Source organism: Miniopterus natalensis, chromosome 17 (genome assembly GCF_054644295.1).
Source record: "Miniopterus natalensis isolate mMinNat1 chromosome 17, mMinNat1.hap1, whole genome shotgun sequence".
Classification (NCBI taxonomy): Eukaryota; Metazoa; Chordata; class Mammalia; order Chiroptera; family Miniopteridae; genus Miniopterus; species Miniopterus natalensis.
Window position 1 is genome coordinate 30228101 of NC_142097.1, and position 20959 is coordinate 30249059.

At 49.1% G+C, this 20959-nt stretch overlaps 1 protein-coding gene across 2 annotated transcripts in view; it reads left to right on the forward strand.

Moving 5' to 3' along the window:
• Nucleotides 1-9196, forward strand: part of HLF (HLF transcription factor, PAR bZIP family member) — a 45705-nt gene extending 36509 nt beyond the window's left edge. Inside the window, exons 3-4 of one of the 2 annotated variants that reach the window (XM_016207202.2) lie at nucleotides 3776-3996; nucleotides 8841-9196. In XM_016207202.2, coding sequence (XP_016062688.1) covers nucleotides 3776-3996; nucleotides 8841-9059 — 440 coding nt within the window. In that variant the 3' untranslated portion in view covers nucleotides 9060-9196. The remainder of the gene's footprint in view (nucleotides 1-3775; nucleotides 3997-8840) is intronic. The other variant, XM_016207203.2, reaches the window with a different exon arrangement.
• Nucleotides 9197-20959: the final 11763 nt, after the last annotated feature.

The window sequence follows — 20959 nt, forward strand, 5'->3', positions numbered from 1 at the left end:
TCCAGTAGCTTCCTATATGCCAGCAATAACCAATGAGGAAGCATAATGGGGGAAATTTACACTAGGAACAACTACAAAACACTTAAGGGACAAACTTAGCAAAAATGTGAAAATTGAAATGAAGAAAACTATAAGACTTAACTTCTAGGTAGAAGAAAAAGACCAAAAAATAAAAACGGAGAATATATTCTGGTATACTCTATATTTTTAAGATATCCATTGTCCCCAAATTAACCTACGGCTTTCATGCAGTCTTCACTCAGAAATCCCAATAATAACTTTAAATGTAACTTAATATATTCTGAAATTCATCTAGAAAAGGGTATCAGAGAAAATTTTCTAAGATGAACAATGCTGAGGGGTAGAACTTGCCCTATCAAATAGCAAACCTTACCGATACAATTATATCAAGACATTTGGAAAGCATTAACTAAAGACCCTTTCTTACACTGTATACAAAAATAAAATTTAGGGGATTCAAAATTCTAAAAATATAATTCAGTTATATTTGTATTAGAGAAAAGTATGGAGTACTATACATATGTACATACATATATGTATATATATGCATGTATACATATATGTGTATATAATATAATTTGGAGGTAGAAAAGGTATGGAAGAAGCCATAAGAAGATTTAAAGATTTTACTACAATACAATGTAAGAGCTCACCAATAGTGAAAAAACAAACAGCAGTCTGGGAGAAAATATTTTCTGTACATAAAACAGATGGAAAGATTATATCCATAGTCTATAAAGAGTTCTTTCAAATGAAAAGCTACAAAATCTCTTTTAAAAGGGGGCTAAAGATATGAAGAGGTGGTACACAGAAGAAACAAATACCCAATAAAAATGTGAGATGTTCAGTCTCACTAGTAACAAGCAAAATGCAAATTAAAACAATAGTGATATTTGTTTGTATCAGGTTGGGAACATTTTAAAAAGTAATTCACTTAAGGACATGCATTTCCTTAAATGTTGGTGCAACATTTATGACAGCTTAGCAATTCGTTTAGAAACATAAAACGTACATTGCCTTCCCATGAGCAATGCCACTTCTTGGAATCTTTTCTACAAAAATACTCACATACCTAAAATTCTGTCAGTTGGAGAGTAATTAGGGGAATACTACTGAAGCTTTAACAGAACAAAATAGTTCTGTTTACACTAGCAGAGGAAATCGTACATGGTATATTGAAAACGTTATTTGAGATATATGTAGTTACATCATGTGTGTGTAGAAGGCAAGGTTTAAAAGGCTCACACAGGCAGTGAAGGGTGGTTACCTCCGAAGGGCAGCAGGATGGGTTGGAGGCCAGGGAGGGGATGGCTTGCCCACACATTTCTGCATTTGTTAAAATTCTGCAATGAACGTCTCTGGCAATTTTTAAAAATTATGTAATGATGCATTCTTAAATTGAAAATTCTTACATTCCAATTTTGCAAATCCACAGAAGGTAGGTCGAAAAGTAATGACCCTCCTCCCCATTACCCAGTGACACTTGACATTTTGGAATAAAGTCGGGGGGAATAAGTCCAGCCAAATTAATTCAGTAGAAAATATAAGTAACCAAGATGGTGTGAGGGTAGCTTTGGGGAGAAGGGGAGCCCGGCTCTGTTTCTCAGGCCCTTTGCCAGTGGCTGTTTGACCCTGGGGAAGCCGTTGGCCTCGTCTGGGGTCCAGTTAGGTCTTCCCTGTTCTGCAGGTAGGGCTGACCTACTTCCATGGGAAGAAAGAGCTGGAGAGAAAGAATGCTCGAGAAGGCTCTGCCTAAACGGGAGGTGTTATTGTTAGAAAGCCCATGAATGAGTGTTGCAGCCCAGCGTCTCCAAGGGCCACCATTAAGTGAGGAATACGCGTTGTAGAAGCTAAACTCTGATGTAGGCACCACGGTGAGGGGTGGGGCTAAAAGATAAAGTGCCAAGGACCAGGATGTCTGGCAGAGAAGGGTGTGTGTGTGTGTGTGTGTAGCTCAACATTGATAAAGCAATAAAGGCAAACATTTTAATATTTTTAATATAGCATAACAAACAGCATCCTGAGGCTCTAGGGAGGAAGTCGAAGTAACTTGGAGCAATTAGATTTAGGAATTATTAATTAAGAGGTGCTTCCAGAGGATAGGAGAAGCGTGCGTGCGCCTGTGTGAGTGTGTGTGTTGCGGGAGCTGGGGTGGAGTGGTGGTTGCAGAGATGAGGTAGCCTCGTTACTGACTTCAAAGGGAAAATAAAATCCCTGTTTGCCCCAGACATGGTTCATTTCCCGAGGCGAGGGCAAGAGGCACAAGGTCCGGCCCAGCCTGACACCGCCCGACACAGGGCTGAGCAGTGTGCAGACGCTGGAGCAGAGCTGCGCTCCCTCCTCCGCCAGCGCCTCGGGGGCCCTCGCTTCCTCTCTGGCAAACAAGAGAAAAAGAGAGCTCAAAGCAGCGTGGGGACCTAAAAGGTCACCCAGAGCATTCATCCTGCAAGCTCCCCACCAGGCCTTTCCAGAAAACGGACGCGCCTGGCTGCAGTTTTGCTGGAATGCAAGCCGGTGGCCGCGCGTCACCCGGGAGGGGGGCGGGGGGGGAGGTTAGTGGGACCTGCAGGATGCGCGCAGGCCACCCAGCCACCGGCAGCGAGCAGGAGGGGCCCGGCCAAACAGCGGAGCTGTGTCCGCTCCTGTACTCTGGGCGTGAAAGGAGCCATTGAAAACCTCAGGTGAAGCCAGAAGTGAAGACTCAGAGCTCCCCACGTAAACAGTGTGGTCTGTTCAGAAGTTCACTTTCACCAGTGAGTCGCATTACGAAACTCAGTAAACCTGTTGCCCTGGGGATGTTTGTGCGTTTCCATGGTTTGGCTTGTGGAACCCTCAAGTGGAAGTGAGATCGCCTCCATTGTGTCCTTACCGACTTGTTAAATATTTCTTGAGCTCTCCCCACTGCCAGTCGTCATGCACGCTCGGGTTATCACAACAGCCTGGGAGCTGATCTCCCTCCCCCAGCCCTGCCCCCTTCAGTCCATTCCTCACGCTGCCCAAGTCTTCCTTCCAAACCTCAGCTCTGCTCCTCACTTCGGTGCTCAGAATCCTTCACTGACGTCATCGTGGGGCCTTGCATCATATTCCCACTTCCCGATCCCATTTCTTGCACTTATACCTCCCCTCTGTCCGTCTTGTGCTCTCAGTGCTACAGCCACCAGGACTACATGTGGCTCCTCAGAAATGCAACCTTCTATCTTGTGTTTATGCCCAGATTAACTGTTTTGGCTAATTACCGTTTGTCTCAAGATGCAGCTACACCAGGTGTCATCTCTAGGAAATGTCCCCTAACCTCCTCTGTTATGTGCTGCTCCCCACACTCTGGAAGGACATGAGGTTTACATTCATCCCAGCACCGTCACTATATCCTCGCTGGCTAGTTATTGGTCTGGTTCCCTGACTTTCCTGGGAAACACCTTGAAGGTAACAGTCATGCATTTCTACCCATTGCACCTTGCACAGTGCCTGGCACATAGCTGGTGCTCCGTGGGTGTGTGACAGAAAAGAAGGAATGCAGGCATTTCTTAATTTAGTCTGCGACCACGTGTTTGTGGGTCTTGGTTGCGCACGATCTGAGTGAGGTCCTACTCAGCCTGCTGTGCTCCCAGCGACGCGGTGAGGCTGAGTAATATGAACAATGTTAGGGTCAGATGTCAGCAGTGTGAAGACTTGTCACTCATCTGGGAGCATCACCAAGTTGTGTCTGTGGGTCTGCCTGGGGTGCTGATGAATTGAAACTCCTGTGTTGTTCCAGGTCAGCTGTTGCCAGCAAACCGCAATACCCCGAGTCCCATCGATCCCGACACCATCCAGGTCCCGGTGGGCTATGAGCCAGACCCGGCAGATCTCGCCCTCTCCAGCATCCCTGGCCAGGAAATGTTTGACCCTCGCAAACGCAAGTTCTCCGAGGAAGAACTGAAGCCGCAGCCCATGATTAAGAAAGCTCGCAAAGTCTTCATCCCCGATGATCTGAAGGTAAATTGGAACTGGTAATGAGGCTGTGGGCACATAGAGAGTGCGAGGATCAAGAGGCAGGTTAAAAGGGGGACCCCAGGAAGGTCACACAAGGGGCGACCAAAGGGCTCTTGATTTCTGGTCCTATTTCTTGGTGTGTGACTCTCGGCAAGTTGCTTCCTCTTTGGGTGTCTTCTGAAACGTCTCCTTTCATGTCTTGATAATGCACAGAAATAAGGAGAAGTAAGATGTTGGCATGATTTGCAGCCCATGAAGGAGTCAAACTCCCTACTGTGTGCAAGGAAACCCATGAAAGGCTAATACAATCAAACTACAACCTTTCAAGGTTAGAAAGAGAAAGGACAGTATTGAAGAAGGGCATCCTGACCTCTTAGTCTTCCAAGGGAAATTCCCTTTGGAAATTTATTGATAATTAATTGCTGCCATTTCCCTGAAGTCCTCAGGGAACAACAGCTGGAGACAGACCCCCCTTCCACATTGCCAACTTTGGATGACCAGAGTGGGCTTTTGTTAAGGACGCTGGTGGTTTCCCTGACACTATTTATATGTAATGTTCACCCTGTACCTCAAACAATGATCACTTGACTATCTCAACAAAAGGTTAATTCCAGGTTGGTTTTTCCCTGCTGTGTTGAAGGGACACATTATCTGTACAGGAAAATAGATTTATCTTAGGAAGTCAGGTGCAGCTTAAAATTATTCTGATGCATTTAATAATACCTTGTAAGGAAATTTTTTCCAAAATGATTCCATGTCCACTGATATTAAATTAGAACCACTTTTGATTAGCTGTTGCTTAGAATTTTCTGGGTTTATGCTTTGTTCCAATCATATGGACCATGAAGATATGATTATGTATATTGAAGGTATTGGAACCAGGCGTAATTAGCCCCTTCCTCTTCTCTGACCCCCATTTTCCAGGCCTAAATATGGTTCAGATGGAAAGTTGCTCCTAGGATGGGAAAATGGGAGTTTGGGACATTGTCCTGGGACCGACTTAGACTAGCTACCTCTACTTTGCCTGTCTAGAAAGAGCACTGGAGGAAGAGTCTCTGGCAGATTTAAATCACCGTCATCATCTGTGCACCTGAGATGACCGCAAGTGATGCAGCACTGTCAGGTGTTAGAGATGAAAGGGACCTCGGAGATTCACGAGGCTAAGTAAATTATAATTTTGCAGTCGGATAGATGGAGAGGCAGAAAGGTGAAATAAGGCAAATGCTGCTCACTGCTAGGTAGAGTAAGGCTGTGCCTGGTCCCAAGTCTCCTAGCTTCCAGAAAGGCCACTGCAGGATGTTGGCCCTGACAAGGGCTACAACAGGGGCTCTTGGGTGACAGACCAGTAATGTCACCCTGGGAATCAAAAGAGGAAAGTGCACAGTAAAACACCAGAAAATCTAAACTAGGCAGTGAATTAACAGTCAGCCTGGGTGTGAAGGGGGCACCACAGGGTTAGGTCCTTGGGCGATTAGGCATCTCTTCCAGCCGGATGGCTTTTCTCATCTTGTGTTCTCAGCCGCCCTGCTGTAGTTTAGAGCTCACCTCTTACACTAAACCCAGGCCCCAGGCAGCGGATTTCCTTCTGAATGGAGGGTAGTTTGAAAGGACGCTGCTGAGTAATAGATGTGACTTCCAGCCCGACCCTCATAGGGTCTCCAGGTTTACAAGTTTAAAGCAAAGAGCAAACCTACTCAATATCCCAGGTAACCTTCGCAACAAAGGGGCCACGTGAAAACTGCCTGTGCTGGGATCATGCCTATGACTTTTGTCGTAGCCAGGCGTGACCTTTTCACACGGCAGGTGGGGAGCAGGCAGGAACACGCTCCTGCCATGTGTCCTTGGGTTTCTTCAGCTGGGAGTGAGGCCTCGGGCCACAGACCTTCAACTCGTGGGAAGCGAGAAGCAGAGCTGCAATGCCTTTCTCTGTCCGACAGAGAGCTCTGAGCTGGGCTGGGTGCGAGAGGTGCCTGTGGCCCCAGCCCTGGCTGAGCAAACCAGAGTGAAATGGGCTTCCCAGCGCTGCCTAAACGCCCTCCCTTCACCATTTGGTCAGCATGCATCCCCCGGGAGATGAAGGGGTGGCACAGCGGCATTCCTAGCTGAGAATCAGTTTAATCACTTCGATGTCTTAATACTTTTCAAAGTCCATTCATTCACTGGACAAATATTTTTCAAATGCTAGTGTGCGCCAAGCCCTGTACCAGGGGCTGGGATTCCGAGGTGAGCCAGTAAGTACTGACGTCGTTTCTTACCCTCAAGGAACTTCTAGTCTGGTGGGGGGGGCGGGAGGGGCAGGGAGGGGGCATCAAGCGTGAGGCCCTCAGGAGGAGGATGGGACAGGACTGAGAGGATCCTTGCCGGGTGGGCGAAACTGGGCAGCCAGATGGCATCTGCCCCTGGGAGGCAGAAGGGAAGGGGACAGGGGATGTAGCCCCACTGAGTATCCTGCTTTCCCCTCCCCCAACCATCCTGTGATACAGTGGGCGGCACCCTGGCTTTTCTCTGGGGGGAGAGGGGGCAGTCCTTCCATCCTTCCTGCCTTCTGTGTTTTCTATCCCATTCCTGTTCCCACGTCCCCATTCTTCCCCCTTCACAACTCGTCTGCATGTGTGGACGGATGAGGCTGGGCAGTGTACACGCCTTAGAGGCGAGAAGAGCTCTGAGACAGAGAATGCCGTTGTTAACCCCGAGGTCAGCTGGTGACTCCCTGGTCCCTACGACCCGGTCACAAACCACCAGGCCTGCACCTCCGTCTGCCACCCACCACACACACACAGCTTCTGTAATTTCCCAGAGGCTTGTTCTCATCACCCCCCGAGCTCCTGCATCATCACCTCCCGGGCTCCTGTTCCCCTGGGTGCAGGTTCTGACACATCTGAAGTCAGCCCCTCTCTCGAATGCTCTTGGAATCCACACTCCCAGGAGTAGGGTAGACTTACTGACACCCCCAGTCGAGTGGAATTGGGGCTTCCATCCAAGTAACACAGACAACTCCCGTCTCAGAACTGGAGACTTCACATGGGCCCATCCACCCCTGGGAAGTCTTTCCCGCCCCCAGCTCCCCCAGCCTCTCATCCAGCTGGCCTGGCCCCACCCCTTCCTCCAGCTCCCTGCTACCTTTTGGAAGCACAAATCCCAAATCCCACCAACAGCCACTGCACACCTGCCCCAAGCTAACACCTCTCTAAGAAGAGTTCTGGTACCAGCTATTAGGAAGATCTTTTTTATTCACTTTGTTACCTATTATTATGAAATGCATAGAAAGCTGAAAGTGCTTTGTAAATAAGAGCCCCAGCATGTGAAAGGCAGAGGGGCCTGCACACAGTTGTCTCTCTCACACTTGGTCTTTGTTTAGGAAACACGTCTGAGGGTAATGGGCGGGTATGGAGGTGGACCACTGACCTTGGACCTGGCTTGCAGCCTTGGCCCCAACCCATGTGACCTCCTCCAGTGCCAGCTGCCCCTTGGAATCCTGGGGGAGGGTGAGAACTGGCCTCACCCACGTACTCTGGGTGGCATGTGCCTGCAGGTATTAGGCTTGCCAGGATGGAAGGATTTGCTCTTGCAAGTTGTTAAAAAAAAAAAAAAAAAAAGGAGAGGTGGCAAAATTCACCAGGTGGCACCATAAATCAATTAGGAAGGTCTAAAAGAAGGCTGGCATTTCTTAGTCTTCCCAGGAAACCTCCCCTTTCTTTTGGCAGGGGGAGCAGCGATGTCGATGTCGTTAGGGGAGGGGGAAGAAGGGACTGCTTTCTTGCTGACCACAGTTAAACATTACTCAGGCTAATTAATGCGTAGAGGACAGTTAAACAGGAAACTAGAGTAAATTACTTTGATACTAGCCACCACTATGAGCATGTTGATCGGTGGCAGGCAGAAGTTTACTTTTTTAATTTCTGTTTTTAATTACCAAAGTGTACATGCCCATTATGTAATCTCCTAATAGTTAAGAAGGATATAAAATAAAAAGTTAAAGATCCTGCCTCTCTCCTTGGCCCCTCCCTTGAATTGCCCTCCTAAAGGCATCACTGTTAACAGCTTGGCATAAGTCCTTCTGGGCCTTCTCCTATGAATACGTAATATTACAATTTTTTTAACCAAAGTGGGATGAGGCCACACATACTTATCTGCAGATGGCCGGTGTGCCCCCACTCAGAGGTATGTCATGAACACCTCTCCGGTTCAGCTGGGTCATTATTTTTAACAGCTGCAGAGTAGTCTCCATGGTTATGTAGTTATTAAATCTCCGATAGATTTTCCCTCTGTTTTTTGTTTTTTTCCTATTGTAAACAGTGCTGCAGTGAAAATTCTGTGCCTGTGTCTGTGTGCACACACATGAAGATTGCTATAGGCCGAGATCTTAGAAATGGAATTGCTAGGTCAATGGTACCTGCTTTTAAACAGTTGACAGATCTCGCCAAGTGGCCTTCCAGCCACATTGTATCAACTTCTATCATAAAGCATAGGCGTGCCCATGGAAGAGAAGAGTTCATTTAAAATAAAACTTTTAGCAAAAAGAGTGGAGAAATCTGGAATGCAGTTTAGGGCGTGTGGTGCGCCTCTGGCTTTCGCTCCGCCTCCGACCTCTCCCCGTGGGGCACATGCTCCGCTGGGCAAGGAGAGTGGAGCGTGTGGTGACAGGTGGGTCCTTGCTCCAGGAAGGACACCAGGGCGCACAGACTCTCCTCCCAGACGCGCAGAGACTGTCGAGGAAGGAGAGGCGCGTGGAGACGCCTGGGCCGGGGCCCGGGCGCCACCCCGAGGCCTGCCAGCGCCCCGGCGGACCCCGGGCGCCGCTGCTGAAATCTAATATCTCGTTTCTTTTTCCTTCTGTGACTACCGAGCAGGATGACAAGTACTGGGCAAGGCGCAGAAAGAACAACATGGCAGCCAAGCGCTCCCGCGACGCGCGCCGGCTGAAGGAGAACCAGATCGCCATCCGGGCGTCCTTCCTGGAGAAGGAGAACTCGGCCCTGCGCCAGGAGGTGGCCGACCTGCGCAAGGAGCTGGGCAAGTGCAAGAACATTCTGGCCAAGTACGAGGCCCGGCACGGGCCCCTGTAGGACGGCGTGGGGGGGCGGGGGGGCTGGCTTTGGACTAGATGGACACTTCGTTTCCCGTCCCATAGCGCCGCACCCCGACATCAGCACTTTACCGGAGGCCGCCGCCAGCGCCCCGACTCCGTGGCGGGGGGGCGCGCGCGTGCATGTGCCTGCGCTCCCCGCGCGGCCGGCGGGGCGCGCGCGCGCGGGGCCCTTTGCACTTGTCGTTTCCAGGTGAACCCTCTCGCCTTTCAGCTCCAAACACAGAAAGGTGCCGTGTTTTTACTAGACTTCGGAGCCCCCTCGCGGGTGTTCCTGCCGCTCCCCCTGCTCCCCACTCGCGCGCCCTTTCCGCGTGGCTTCGTTCCTGTTCGCTCTTCACCTATCTTCCCAGGACCCTGTGCCGGGATCCACCGAAAGGGGGGCCCTGGGAGAACGAACAGCAGCTCTGAGGTTTCGGGGCGACAGCTCTTGTTTCTGTTCGGCCTGTAAGTTACGCGCGAGACCGGCGCGCAGGGTCCCGGGCACTGCTCCCCCGCGCGCCCCAGCTACAGGCCGCTTTCCTCGTTCCTGCCGTTCGGGTGGTGGAGCGTCCTCAGATTTAAAGTGCTGTTTAGGTTTGTTAGAGCCCGCATTCACTTCCCGCTCTCTACTAAGTTTCCTTTCCATTCTACCCACCCCAGATAAGTAAGTACTATTATAGAACACAGAGTGTGTTTTTTGCACCGTCTGTACCTCAAGCAATAATCCTGTTGTGCGCTAGAGCATGCTGCCTGAGTATTACTAGTGGACGTAGGGTATTTTCCCTCCCTAAGAGTTTCCGCCCTCTTTTAAAAAACAGAAGTTACAGTAATGCATTGGAGCATGCCCAGAACACCCCCAGGACAGGGAAGCAGAGGGACGTGCCAGGTCTGCGCAGGAGGGGTTCATTGATCAGTGTAGGAGCCAAAGCAAAACAAAACAAAATGCATCTTGCAACAGCTTTTGACATCCATACGTTTGGTTTTGCCCTCTCCCTTCCCCCACCCCCCACCCCCTACTTTTATAGTTAACTCTTTCCATAGCCCTCTTGATATTCAAAACAACTCAATTGCTTAAGATTCAGTTTTCCCCATTTTTTGTAATATATCTATTTTTGTGAATTATACCTTGCTGTTTTTAAAAAAAAAATCAGTTAAGTTAATGAGTTGGTGTTTTGTAAGGGCCCTCTTCCTAGTGGCGTCCTTTTCGAATGCTTCATAAATTAATGATTCTGGAGCTCACGTTTCTTATTCTCTGTTTGCTTTTGAACGTATGTGCTTTTATAAAGTGGACTTCTAAAAAAAATGAATGTAAAAGACACTGGTGTATCTCAGAAGGGGATGGTGTTGTCGCAAACTGTGGTTAATCCAATCAGTTTAAATAATGTTTACTATAGACCAAAAGGAGAGATTATGAGATTGTTTAATGTTTATACAGAGTAATTATAGGAAGTTGTTTTTTTTTGTACAGTATTTTTCAGATATAAATACTGACCATGTATTTTGGAAGACATATATTATATATAGCAAAGAGAAAAGGGTAACTATTCCATGTTTTGAAATTATATAGCAAAGATATATATTCGTCAACGATGTACAGAGAAGGGCTTGGGGGTTTTGAAGTCTTTAATATTTTAAGCCTGTCACTGACACATCAGCGTATTTTCTGCTTCGAAATTTTACGACAGTATCGAGGCTGCTGCGACGAATCCTGCTCTAAAATATGCAAGATTTCTTGTTTCCTATGAGGTCTCAGAAAGAAGTCAGTTAACGTCACCCAAAAGCACAAAATGGATGTTAACCAAATATTTATTGGATGCTACAGTGTTTTTCAGGAAAAGCATCTGCCACAAAAATGTTCCCTTCAAAATGATGACTTCCTGGAACGGAGCAGCCCGGCAAACACCCCAAACAGTTCTGTTCTCCCCGCGGGCACGGGCGTCTCCGGCGCTGTACGGTCGATATCGGTGCTATGTGTTGGCTTATAATTTGATGGATGTTCCGACTTTAAAGATTGTTCTTTCGTTTCACTAAGTTGTGTAATGTCAAGAGATTCTGCTGTTATTGCCAAGAAACATTTTGTGCTAGATTAAAATACCCTTTCACCCACGGGATTTCCTAGTTTCCTGCCTCCAGAGTATCTGATTCTTTAGGGACCTGGTGGTCTCCTTGTCAGTCCGTCAGCAGTTGTCTCATGGGTCTTGGGAAACCCGACTAGGAGGATATTCCTGCTAGGTGTTCATTTTGTCCCAAGCTACATATTACAGTGGGAGGTGGAAGAGTGTTGGAACCGAAATGCATTGCTCAGGTAAACGGCTAATAAAAGAAACAAGGCCTTTGGCAATCTCAAGCAGAACTGAAGAAGTGATACCCAGTAAGGGACACAAGTGAGCCCGGGATTGGCCTTTTGATCAGTAAAGAGGCTCATAGCAGCAGAATTGTTAAATGGCAGTATTCACAAAAGCAGAGACCAGTGATATCTTTAAGTGGAGACGCATTGAAGGGATTGTACCCTGGACCACCCAGGTTCATTGATGTATAAAACGGTAGCCAGGAAAAAGGAAAACCTGTGTTTGAGCACTGGTCTTTCTTGGAAGTAGATTGTTTGTATCCAGTGAGCATCACAAATACTTTCTGCAGAAGAAATAAAAAGGTCATAATAAAACTTACTCTTTCATGTGCCAGGAAGGGTTTCGGAAGACCTACCTCGTCTTAAAAATGTTTAAACTTTGGAGTCTGTACACGTGCCTTATATGTAGGTCATTGTCACCACACACACGTGAGCACACGCTCCTAGACTTACCGCCTTCCATCCAGGGCAGTTAACTCATGATTAAGGCAGTTCTGCTAAATGGCGTGGGAGGCCATGGCCCAGTTTGGAGTGACTCGGATCAACCAGAGTCAAATGAGTTCTGCAGACCGCAGCTATTCTAAGAGTCCTGTTGTCATTTTTCACCGTTTCATCATAAGCATCTTTCAGAGATTAATTACTTAGCCATTAAAAATGAATCCCAATCATATCGCGCCAACATCATTTAGACGCGATTTGGAACGAGTGGTCCAGGGCTTCCTGATAAGGTCACATCATCGTTTCTTTTGACCAGACTTGCAAAGAAAGGCAAGAAATGATCATCCTACCATTCTGTTCATGCTGCCTTGTGGGGGCAGGTAGGAAATGGGAAGGCTGCAGGTGATCATGTCCTTCTCTTGAAGAAGTGGCCGCCTTTTAAAACCCCACGTTGAGCAAGATTGACAGGCCTTTCATCTGCAGGAGGACCGTTTGTTCGAGGAGAGTACATATGTGATCCTGGTGTTGGCTGGGCAGGAAGCTGTACTAGAGAACCCAGAGCTTCATTTCAATTCCCTAGTCTTTTAAAGGAGCTCGAAATAATTCTAAATGTACATTGACAAGGTCTTGGATCTATTTCTGGAAGAATTTTAGGTGGATTCCTCCCCCACTGTCCCAGGGTAAAACAACAAATGTCTATAAAATATGACTTTATACTTTTTTCCAGTAATTTATCTAATTTCCCCCTGATGTTCCTTTTAGGAAAACTCAGACTTTATTAAAGTTAATCAGAGTGATTCCAAGGCTGGCCTGCTTGGTCTGCTTGCTTGTGCCGGGGGTGTGGAGGCCTAGATTTAACCCAGGGCCAGCAAGCTGCAGGGAACTGGACACTGTGTTCTCTGCCCTCCTCGAGGTAGACACCTGTTCTCCACCTGCCAGCTCCCTGCTCAGGGCACATAGGCCCCCACTGGGGAGGCCAAGGTCGCCTACAGATTTTCTCTACAATTTATAATGCCATTTAAAAAATGAGCAAAGCTTTAGCCTAGATCTTGATGGATTGAACTTGGCAACTGAAGTCAGTACATTTTGCAGAGGGCCAAATGTATGTAGGGGAGTGTGCGTGTGTGCAAATATTTAAGTCAAGACATAAAAATCTTTGATTTTGGAGCACCTTACCAAACATCACAATAATTCACCGTTATGTTTTGGGCAACACCACAAAGGTTGCATCCGCCAAACAGGTAAAAGGTCACCTGAGGTCAGTTTAATTGTGTACCATGATGTGGTTGGTGTTTATGCTGTGGAAGCAAACCTTTGTTATTCTTAATGTTTAATAAACTTCGAATTTTTTCCTTTCTTTCATGTATTTTTGTTGACATCCTGCTAGGAATTACATTCTGTTCCTCATTCAATCACCAAGAGATCATTTACAGAGATGAGTTAGATAGATGATAAAATACTGCTATATAATTAGCGATAAATAAACATCAGAGATTTATGTGCCAGACACGTTGCTAAACACTCACATGGAATATTCAGTTTAATCCCCTTTTCAACCCTATCAGGTGGGGACAATTGTTATTCCCACTTGACAGAAGACAGTAGGATTGGGGAGGTAAACCGCTGACCTAATGACTTCTCATCCATTGAATGGGTATCGTTTAGAGTTGTGGTCTCAAAAAACCAGTCCAAAGACTGTTTTCTGGTTGGATATATAAGAATCATTTGGGAACATACTATAGGACTATAGATTCGGTCCTGCTGAATCAGATCTGGGGTGGGGACCAGGAGTAACTGTTTCAAGGCTCAGCTCACTCCCATGTGTGGCCATGTACCCGGAGCCAAGGATTTATAGACTCAGCCTTGAGTTCACGACACTCGGTGGAATCCACGTAGAAGCTCCAAAGCTTCCATAATCACCTGAAAGTGCATGCAATTTTTGTGTATAACTGAATTTATATTTTTTTTCATAGAAGAGATCTATAGCTCCCCCCACCACCACCCCAAAGGTGTCTGTGATGCAAGATGGAATAAAACCCCTGATCTATAGGAAGGCTGATGTCATACAGTGGTTCCCAACCCAGGCAGCCCAGCAGAGTCACCCGGGGAACTTGAAACACCGGCACCACGGGGGCTGCAGCCCGGGCCAAGGAGCTCAGCATCTCTGGCATGAGAGACAGGTCTGTGGTGAGGAGCTCGGTGACTCAAATCTGTCACTTAGCAGGTATGTGACCTTGAGCAGCTGCTAAGCATTTTCGAAGCTAAATCTCCTCATCTGTGAGATGAAGTCATCACCTCCACCTCTGAGGGCGGTGGGGAGAAATAATGACATAACAAATGCCCAGGTGCCGGCCCATCCCGGGCCCTCAATCAGTAACGTCACCGGGAGCCCGGGAAAGAGAATGTGCACCCGGAGCACTCTGTCCAGTTCAATATTTCAGACCATTTGTTCCTTCAGAGGACACAAAACAGGTCTCCAGCTCAGAAGGGGGAGCAGGTGGCTGCTGGTGGTGTGGGAATGAGCGATGCTCTAGCCTCGATGTGGTTTCCTAACAGAGCAGAGCTTGGCACACAGATCGGTGGGCGTCCGCCTTCCAGTTCAGACCGAGCAGCTACAGCAGGGCTTCAGCTCTGTGTTCATCACCTTCTTCTTCTGTCTCAGAAGAACAGGGACAATGGCTTTAACTTAAGGTCCTCCTTGGGCAGCTGATTTTACACTGGGCACCTTCAAATCAGTTAGAGGAAATGACGGCCTGGAGAGACTTTGGACTCCACGGTGGTAGGAACTAATGTGAAGCCAAACTGTAGATGGCCTGTCACTCACCTGCCGTCAGTCCCCAGGGTCCATCGTATGCCATCCTTGTGGGATGGCTCTTCTGTTTATATTTAAATCATAACAAAGGAGCCCAACCATCAAGCCTGTCTTCGAAGCCTGTGAATTCAGTTCCCTCTTTGAAAATAATTGGCCTAGAAGTCTCTTTGGGCATTCTTAGCCAGGCATGGGGTGAGAATTGCTGAAGTTGTGCCTTAGTGCTCAGGAGATGACTTCTTGGTGATACATCAAAAGGACCTTTTGGAGGAGAAGGGCCCGAGTAAATGAAGGGAGTGTGCGGCCTCTGCCTCTCCAGGTTTTTTCAGTTTTGTTGTTGTTTTTTTAATATGTTTTTATTTTAGAGAGAGAGGAAGAGAGAAGGAGACAGAGAAACATCGGTCGGCTGCCTCCTGCACATCCCCTACTGGGAATCGAGCTTACAACCCTGGCATGTGCCCTGACCAGGAATCAAACCAGTGACCTTTCAGTTGATGGGACAACATTCAGCCAACCGAGCCACTCCAGCCAGGCTGCCTCTCTGGGCTTTGAGTCATGGAGGACATGGGTCCCAAGCCCCGTCTCTCTGACTTCTTTTCACCCCACAGAGCCTGGCACAATGCCTGGAAATAACAGGAAAAGCTAACCGTTACCGAGCCCTGAACCCCGTACCTGCCACGTCTCATTCGATTCTCAATGCTATGAAGTAGACACTATTATCATTCCCCTTCTGCACGCGAAGAAACAGGCTCGTAGAAATGAAGCGGACAGGATTGAACCCAGGCCCAAAGCCTGGACCCAGAGTTTGGGAGTTAGACCCCTCCGCCCCCTGGCTTCCTAGGAGGCGCCCAGCAAAGCAAAAGGCAACTGCTGCGGTTGGAGGGTGAGCCTGGCGCAGGCAAACCTGGCCTTGAATCCATTTCTGTTCCTCACCATCTGTGTGACGGTGGGAATTTTGCTGAATTGCGTTGAGTTTTATGTATGAAATGGGCGTAATAATACTCTATAGAATTGTTGTTAGAATTAAGTGAGAACGTGTATGTAAAACACTTAGAAGAATGCCCAGAGTGTAAGAGGAATTCGCCAGATGTTTGCTTTTTGTAATAATACTACCGAGGATCAACATACAGGGTGTGGCAGAGTAGGTTCACAGTTGCGAGTACGCGAAACAAAGCTTATTATTCTTGTGTTATTTATGAATTATATGAACACGGCTGTGTTTTGGAGACATGTCTGTTTCATGGATGGGTTCAGGCTTTGGGCTGGTTAAATCCTGCCCGCTTCATTTCCATGAGCCTGTTTCTTCACGTTCAAAAGGGGAATGATAATAGTACCTATTTCTGTATTATTTATGTATCATTTTCCATACCAACGACTGTACGCCGGCTTTTGCCCCCGCCCCCTGCACGTTGGTGGATTTGATTTCACTCCTGATGTCTTACAATCGAGTCCGTGTAGGACATTTCGGCAGATGCATTTTTTTCTTCAAATACTAGACTTAAGAGCCGCAGCCGTGTTTTGGCGACACATCTGTTTCATGGATGAGTAACCAGCGGGGAGAGGTGACACACGTTTCTGAAGTTGATTGTGGAAACACGAAACTCATGGAGCGTTCCCAATTTTAAGCCACCGCTGTCGCCTCTGATGCCGTTGGGATTTTGGAGGCCTGTGCTCAACGGTCAAGCAGCTGCCGTTTGCAGCGTGAGAAGCCCCTGTGCAGCGGGGGAGAAGTTCGGGGTGAGTCCCAAGGGCCCTGCCACTGCACCCCATTCCCAAACAGATGGCAGCCCCTAAGCCACATCTGTCTAGACTTTCTGAGGCCACTCCTGAAAATGAGTCCCAGGATGTAAAGAACTGGATGGAGCCGTCGGCAGGAGCCTGCAGTCCCGGCCAGTCGGGAACGGTGCCGTTTTCCTGCTGGGTAGACCTGGTGGGCTCCAGCCCGAGTCACGAGCTCCGCGACCATCCAGGCTTCTTCTCCAAAAATCAGTTCTGTCCTTTGTCTTGGCCGCCTCCTGGGACTGGAGAAGGGGGCGAGAGGAGGGGAGAAAAGGGCAGGTCTCCCCATGAACCTGTCGCTTGAGGATGCACTCAGGGGAGGAGAATGGTTCCCCGCCACGGGACAAGGACCCCAACTCTGGGCACCGTGGCGCAGCTGAACATTCCCTCCCCTGCTGCTCAGGCGGCCCTCTCGGCAGCCTGCGAGGTGCTCGGGGTTGGATCAAAAAGGAAACTGAGGCAAGCCTTGTCCAAATTCAGAGAGGAAGGGGAGCGGGGCTGTGTTTTGACTGCCCTGCGTTCCGACCCCAGCCCATCCCTATGTCTCCTGAATGCCCTACAAACATACCCCAACTTCCTCAGCTATCATTAATGAGCTCTGAGTACATGTGAAAAAAATAAATGCCCCTGGCTGGGCGCTGACTCCCCAGCCTGCACCCTGGGGCTTCTCTCTCCACCGCCCCAGAGATCAAAGATTACAATGTGGGGGGACGGAGCAGGGCCTAACCCATTTAATCTGAGACAGGACTGCCTTTCCCAAAAGGCATCTTCCCCACCTATAACCTCCTCTCCTTCCTAACGTTTCTGTTCACAGCTTGGAAGGCCAGGAAATGAGTGTCCTTTGACCAGGCTCCTGTGACAGCCGGAGGTGCCCCTCCCTGTCTCCAGCCCATCCCACCTCCTACGGGCAGCTTTGCAGAACCCCCATCACCCTTCCTTCAGGTCCCCGCCGGCCCCCCCCCCGCTCGCAGAACTACAGAGGAAGGAACACGACAGAAGCTTCATGAAAAGGTACCCTTAAAAGACCAAAGCGCCTTTCTTTCTTTTGAATGATGATGAATCTCAGGAATAGAGGAAAAGTAAATTGAAAGAGGAGACAGGGGTGGGAAAGCGGACAGATGAGACTTCCCTCGGTCTTACAGTTCTCCGTGGGAAGCTAGGATCTGAGCTATTTGTGCACCGAAATGGTCATGCTCTCCCCCTCCCTTCGCCCCTTCTCTCCTCGCACCCCTTCTCTCTAGTTCCTTCTCCCCTCCCCTGCTCCTTCCCTCTCTCCCTTCTGTCTGTGTTTGGGTGGAAGAGGGGGGCATGAGTTGGGGGTGTGGATGAGAGGTGGGAATACCTATAGCGGAAGTGGGGGTGGAGATCCAAGGACCGGGCACGTGGATGGGACGGGAAAAGCCCAGACTTCCCGGCCCCTGGCCCTGACCTTGGAAACACCGCAGTTGCCTCTCTGGGTCCCCATTCACCCAAGTGTGCGTGTGAGCGGGAAGCCCATTCTCAGACACCCACCCACCCCAAGGCTCTGTCAGGATCACACAACACGCTTTGCGTCAGAGGACGCCTTGGAGATATCTCATCTGATAAACCCTTTGATGTTCGGCTGAGAACACTGTGGCCTAGAGAAGGCGAGAGGTTTGCTGACCGCCCCACACAGCTCAGGGCAAGTGCGGCCACCCCTGCCCCCCAGGTGCTGTCTGACGGGGCACCCTGCCCTCTCTTTTGCTATTTCCCACTTGGACCCAAAGGGCAGAGATGCTCCAACACTTGTTTTGCAGGCAGAGAAATGGAGGCCTGAAGAGTCTCATTGCTCAGTCCACTGTCTTCCAGGCCCGAGCGTGGTCCTTAAGGATCCAATCCTACCCATTTTTTCAAGACAAATGGAAATGTCACTTTTCTTTTTAAATCTTCTCCGGTCCCCTGGTTGGAAGCAGTCACTCCCTCCCCGGAGCCCCCCCCCACTTCCAACACAAGCGCCCCATCTGTCCCCCTGCCGATGGCTAACCTCCTTCAGTGCGGTTTAGACGCGCATGTCTGCAACGCAGCCCCTCCGCAGAGATGTCCTCGGCACCCCGGAGGCACGTTAGGGACAGCACCCGAAACGAGCCCTGACTACGGAATTCAGCGTGTCCTTTATGTTTCATGCGCTTTTGTGTTCTCGTATTCGAAGATTAAAAAACAAGGAAAGGACCTAATCTTGGGACACTGAGTGGGTGCCGCCTGCCTTCGGGGGTAAGTCACCCCATGTCCCTACCTGGTGTCCCCCCCCCCCCCGCTAGTCATCTTTCCTCCCCTCCCACCCCCAGCAACCCTGGGCTTGACCTTGATTTGGGAGCAGAAACTCCCACTCTCATCCCTCTTGCCCTGTGTGCTGTCTGCCGAGCCCCTTCCCGGGCCTGCCACTGCTCTGCCCCCCTTCCCTGCGGGGTGTGGACGGTCGGATCCGCACCATCCTTCCCCCGCCGGGCTCCACAGCCCTGCTCTCCTCCCCCACGGGAGGCACAGCCAGAGGGCTGCCGGGAGAGAAACACGTTTATCAACCCGAGACAATACGTGAGATGTATTTAAAAAAAATAAGCGGTTGCAGCCAAGGCCCAGGGCCAGGTGATCCCGGAACGGGGAAAGCGCGGCCCCAGCTGCCTTCGTAGTTCCGCCCACTGTCCTCGGCGCGGAGACAGACTCCCCCCCGAAAAGCAGGCCCTCCCTCGGGAGCACGTCCCTGAACCTTTTAAACCCACGTGCTGCCTTCTCGTCCCTTCCTCCCTGTTGTCCGCCTCTCCTGCTCTCTCTGGGCCTGCTCAAGGGGGGTGTCCCTGGACAGGGGCCCCGGGTGAGCAGCAGTCGCCCGCTTGCTGTCCGGTCTTTCGCGGGGAAGCGGGAGACACAGCTGCTCTGGAAACCCGTTTCCAAGGAGAGCCACCAACACGCGGCGTCTCCCCCGCCAAAGCCAGTCCCGTGGGTTCCCCCCCAACCACCTCAAACGGCCCAGGCAAACTCCAGGGTCATTCACCAGCCCGAGGAGTTTCCAGTGGTTCCCTCCGCAGCTCCCTTTGAAAATTCACATCCTACCACCTGTTCAGAGCTATCCGTTCTGGTGGCACCTCCCACACTTACCCTACATGCAATGCACACGCATGTACACACACAAACGCACGCACACGCACCCCTCCCCTTGGGCTCTGTTGAGAAGCCTGAATGACTATAATGGAACTTCCTCTGCCAAGTGGACTCAAATAGCTCTGGCATCCCCTCCTGGATAGATTTTAATTAGGAAAGACGCAGCATTTAAATTATGCTTATTACTTTCAGTTGCTTGTACAGGCTTTGGATTTCCGAAAAGGCAACGAGAGTCATGTGCGCTGAATTTTTTAATAAGGTGGCCCTCGAAGGGGACAAGAATGCCCAGGGCATTTTAAATATCTTTCCCCCCTTCCGGGCCACCTTGCTGAGAAAGGAGGTCCAGGTCCTCACGTCATCATCATCACTAACAGTCTTTGAGTGCCAGAACCCTGGCTAACAAGCGCTTTAATATCCAATATTTTATTTAGCTAAAAGAATTAGAATTTGGCCAATAGACCTTATTAGGGACTAGGAATGGACCCTTAGCAAAAATCAGGGGTTCCTCCCTGGAGTTGTCTTGTGCCTATCACAGTGCCTGGCTGCTAACAGTACCCACGTGGTAAATCGAGGTACAAATGAATGAGTGAATGAATGTTCTGGGCGTGCTCAGAATGAACTAGACGCAGAAGAACTATGTGTGGGAACGGAACCTACCACCCATTAGGCTGAGTCCTGGCCGCAGATTTTGCTCGGCTGGACCAGATAGGTAGCATCTTGTTCCAGTGGATGGGTAACTTTCTGGTAGGACTTAAAGTTTGGAAGAATGGAGAGAATTTCTCTCCCCTGCTTTTCTCCTTCGAATCTTTATAGGTATCTCAAAGGGGGTACACTTCCAGGCCACAATTATGATTCTAGGCAAATTATTTCACTCATGTGGCTTTCTGTTTCCTCAACTGTAAAGTAATACTTACCTTGGAGAGTTTTCTTAAGATCATCCAAGATCAGACATAGAGCCGGGGACTTGGGGCTCAGATATACTAAATGATTTTATCATCATGGCTCACTCAGTCATTCAACACATAGTTGACTATTATGAGCTGAATTTATACCCTACTGTAGATGCTGAGACTACAACAGTAAATGGGACAGACAAGGCTCATTCAAAGGGCGGAGGAGACAGACAATAAATAAGATAATTTCAGATTATAATAAACACGAGAGAGTAAAAGAGAGTGAAAAAAACTGTGATGGGGGTGGGGTGGGAAAATTTTAGATGAGATCCTCAGTAAAGACTTCTCACGCACAAAGAGCACATTTTAAGCTGAGACCTGAATCCTAAGAAGACATGACTGGATCACTGAAGAGCAGTCCAGTACACAAAACGGCAAGTGCAAAGGCCCTGAGGCAGGACTGACGTTGCTGCGATGCAGAGATAGGCAAAGGTCAGGGAGCTTATTGAGTGAGG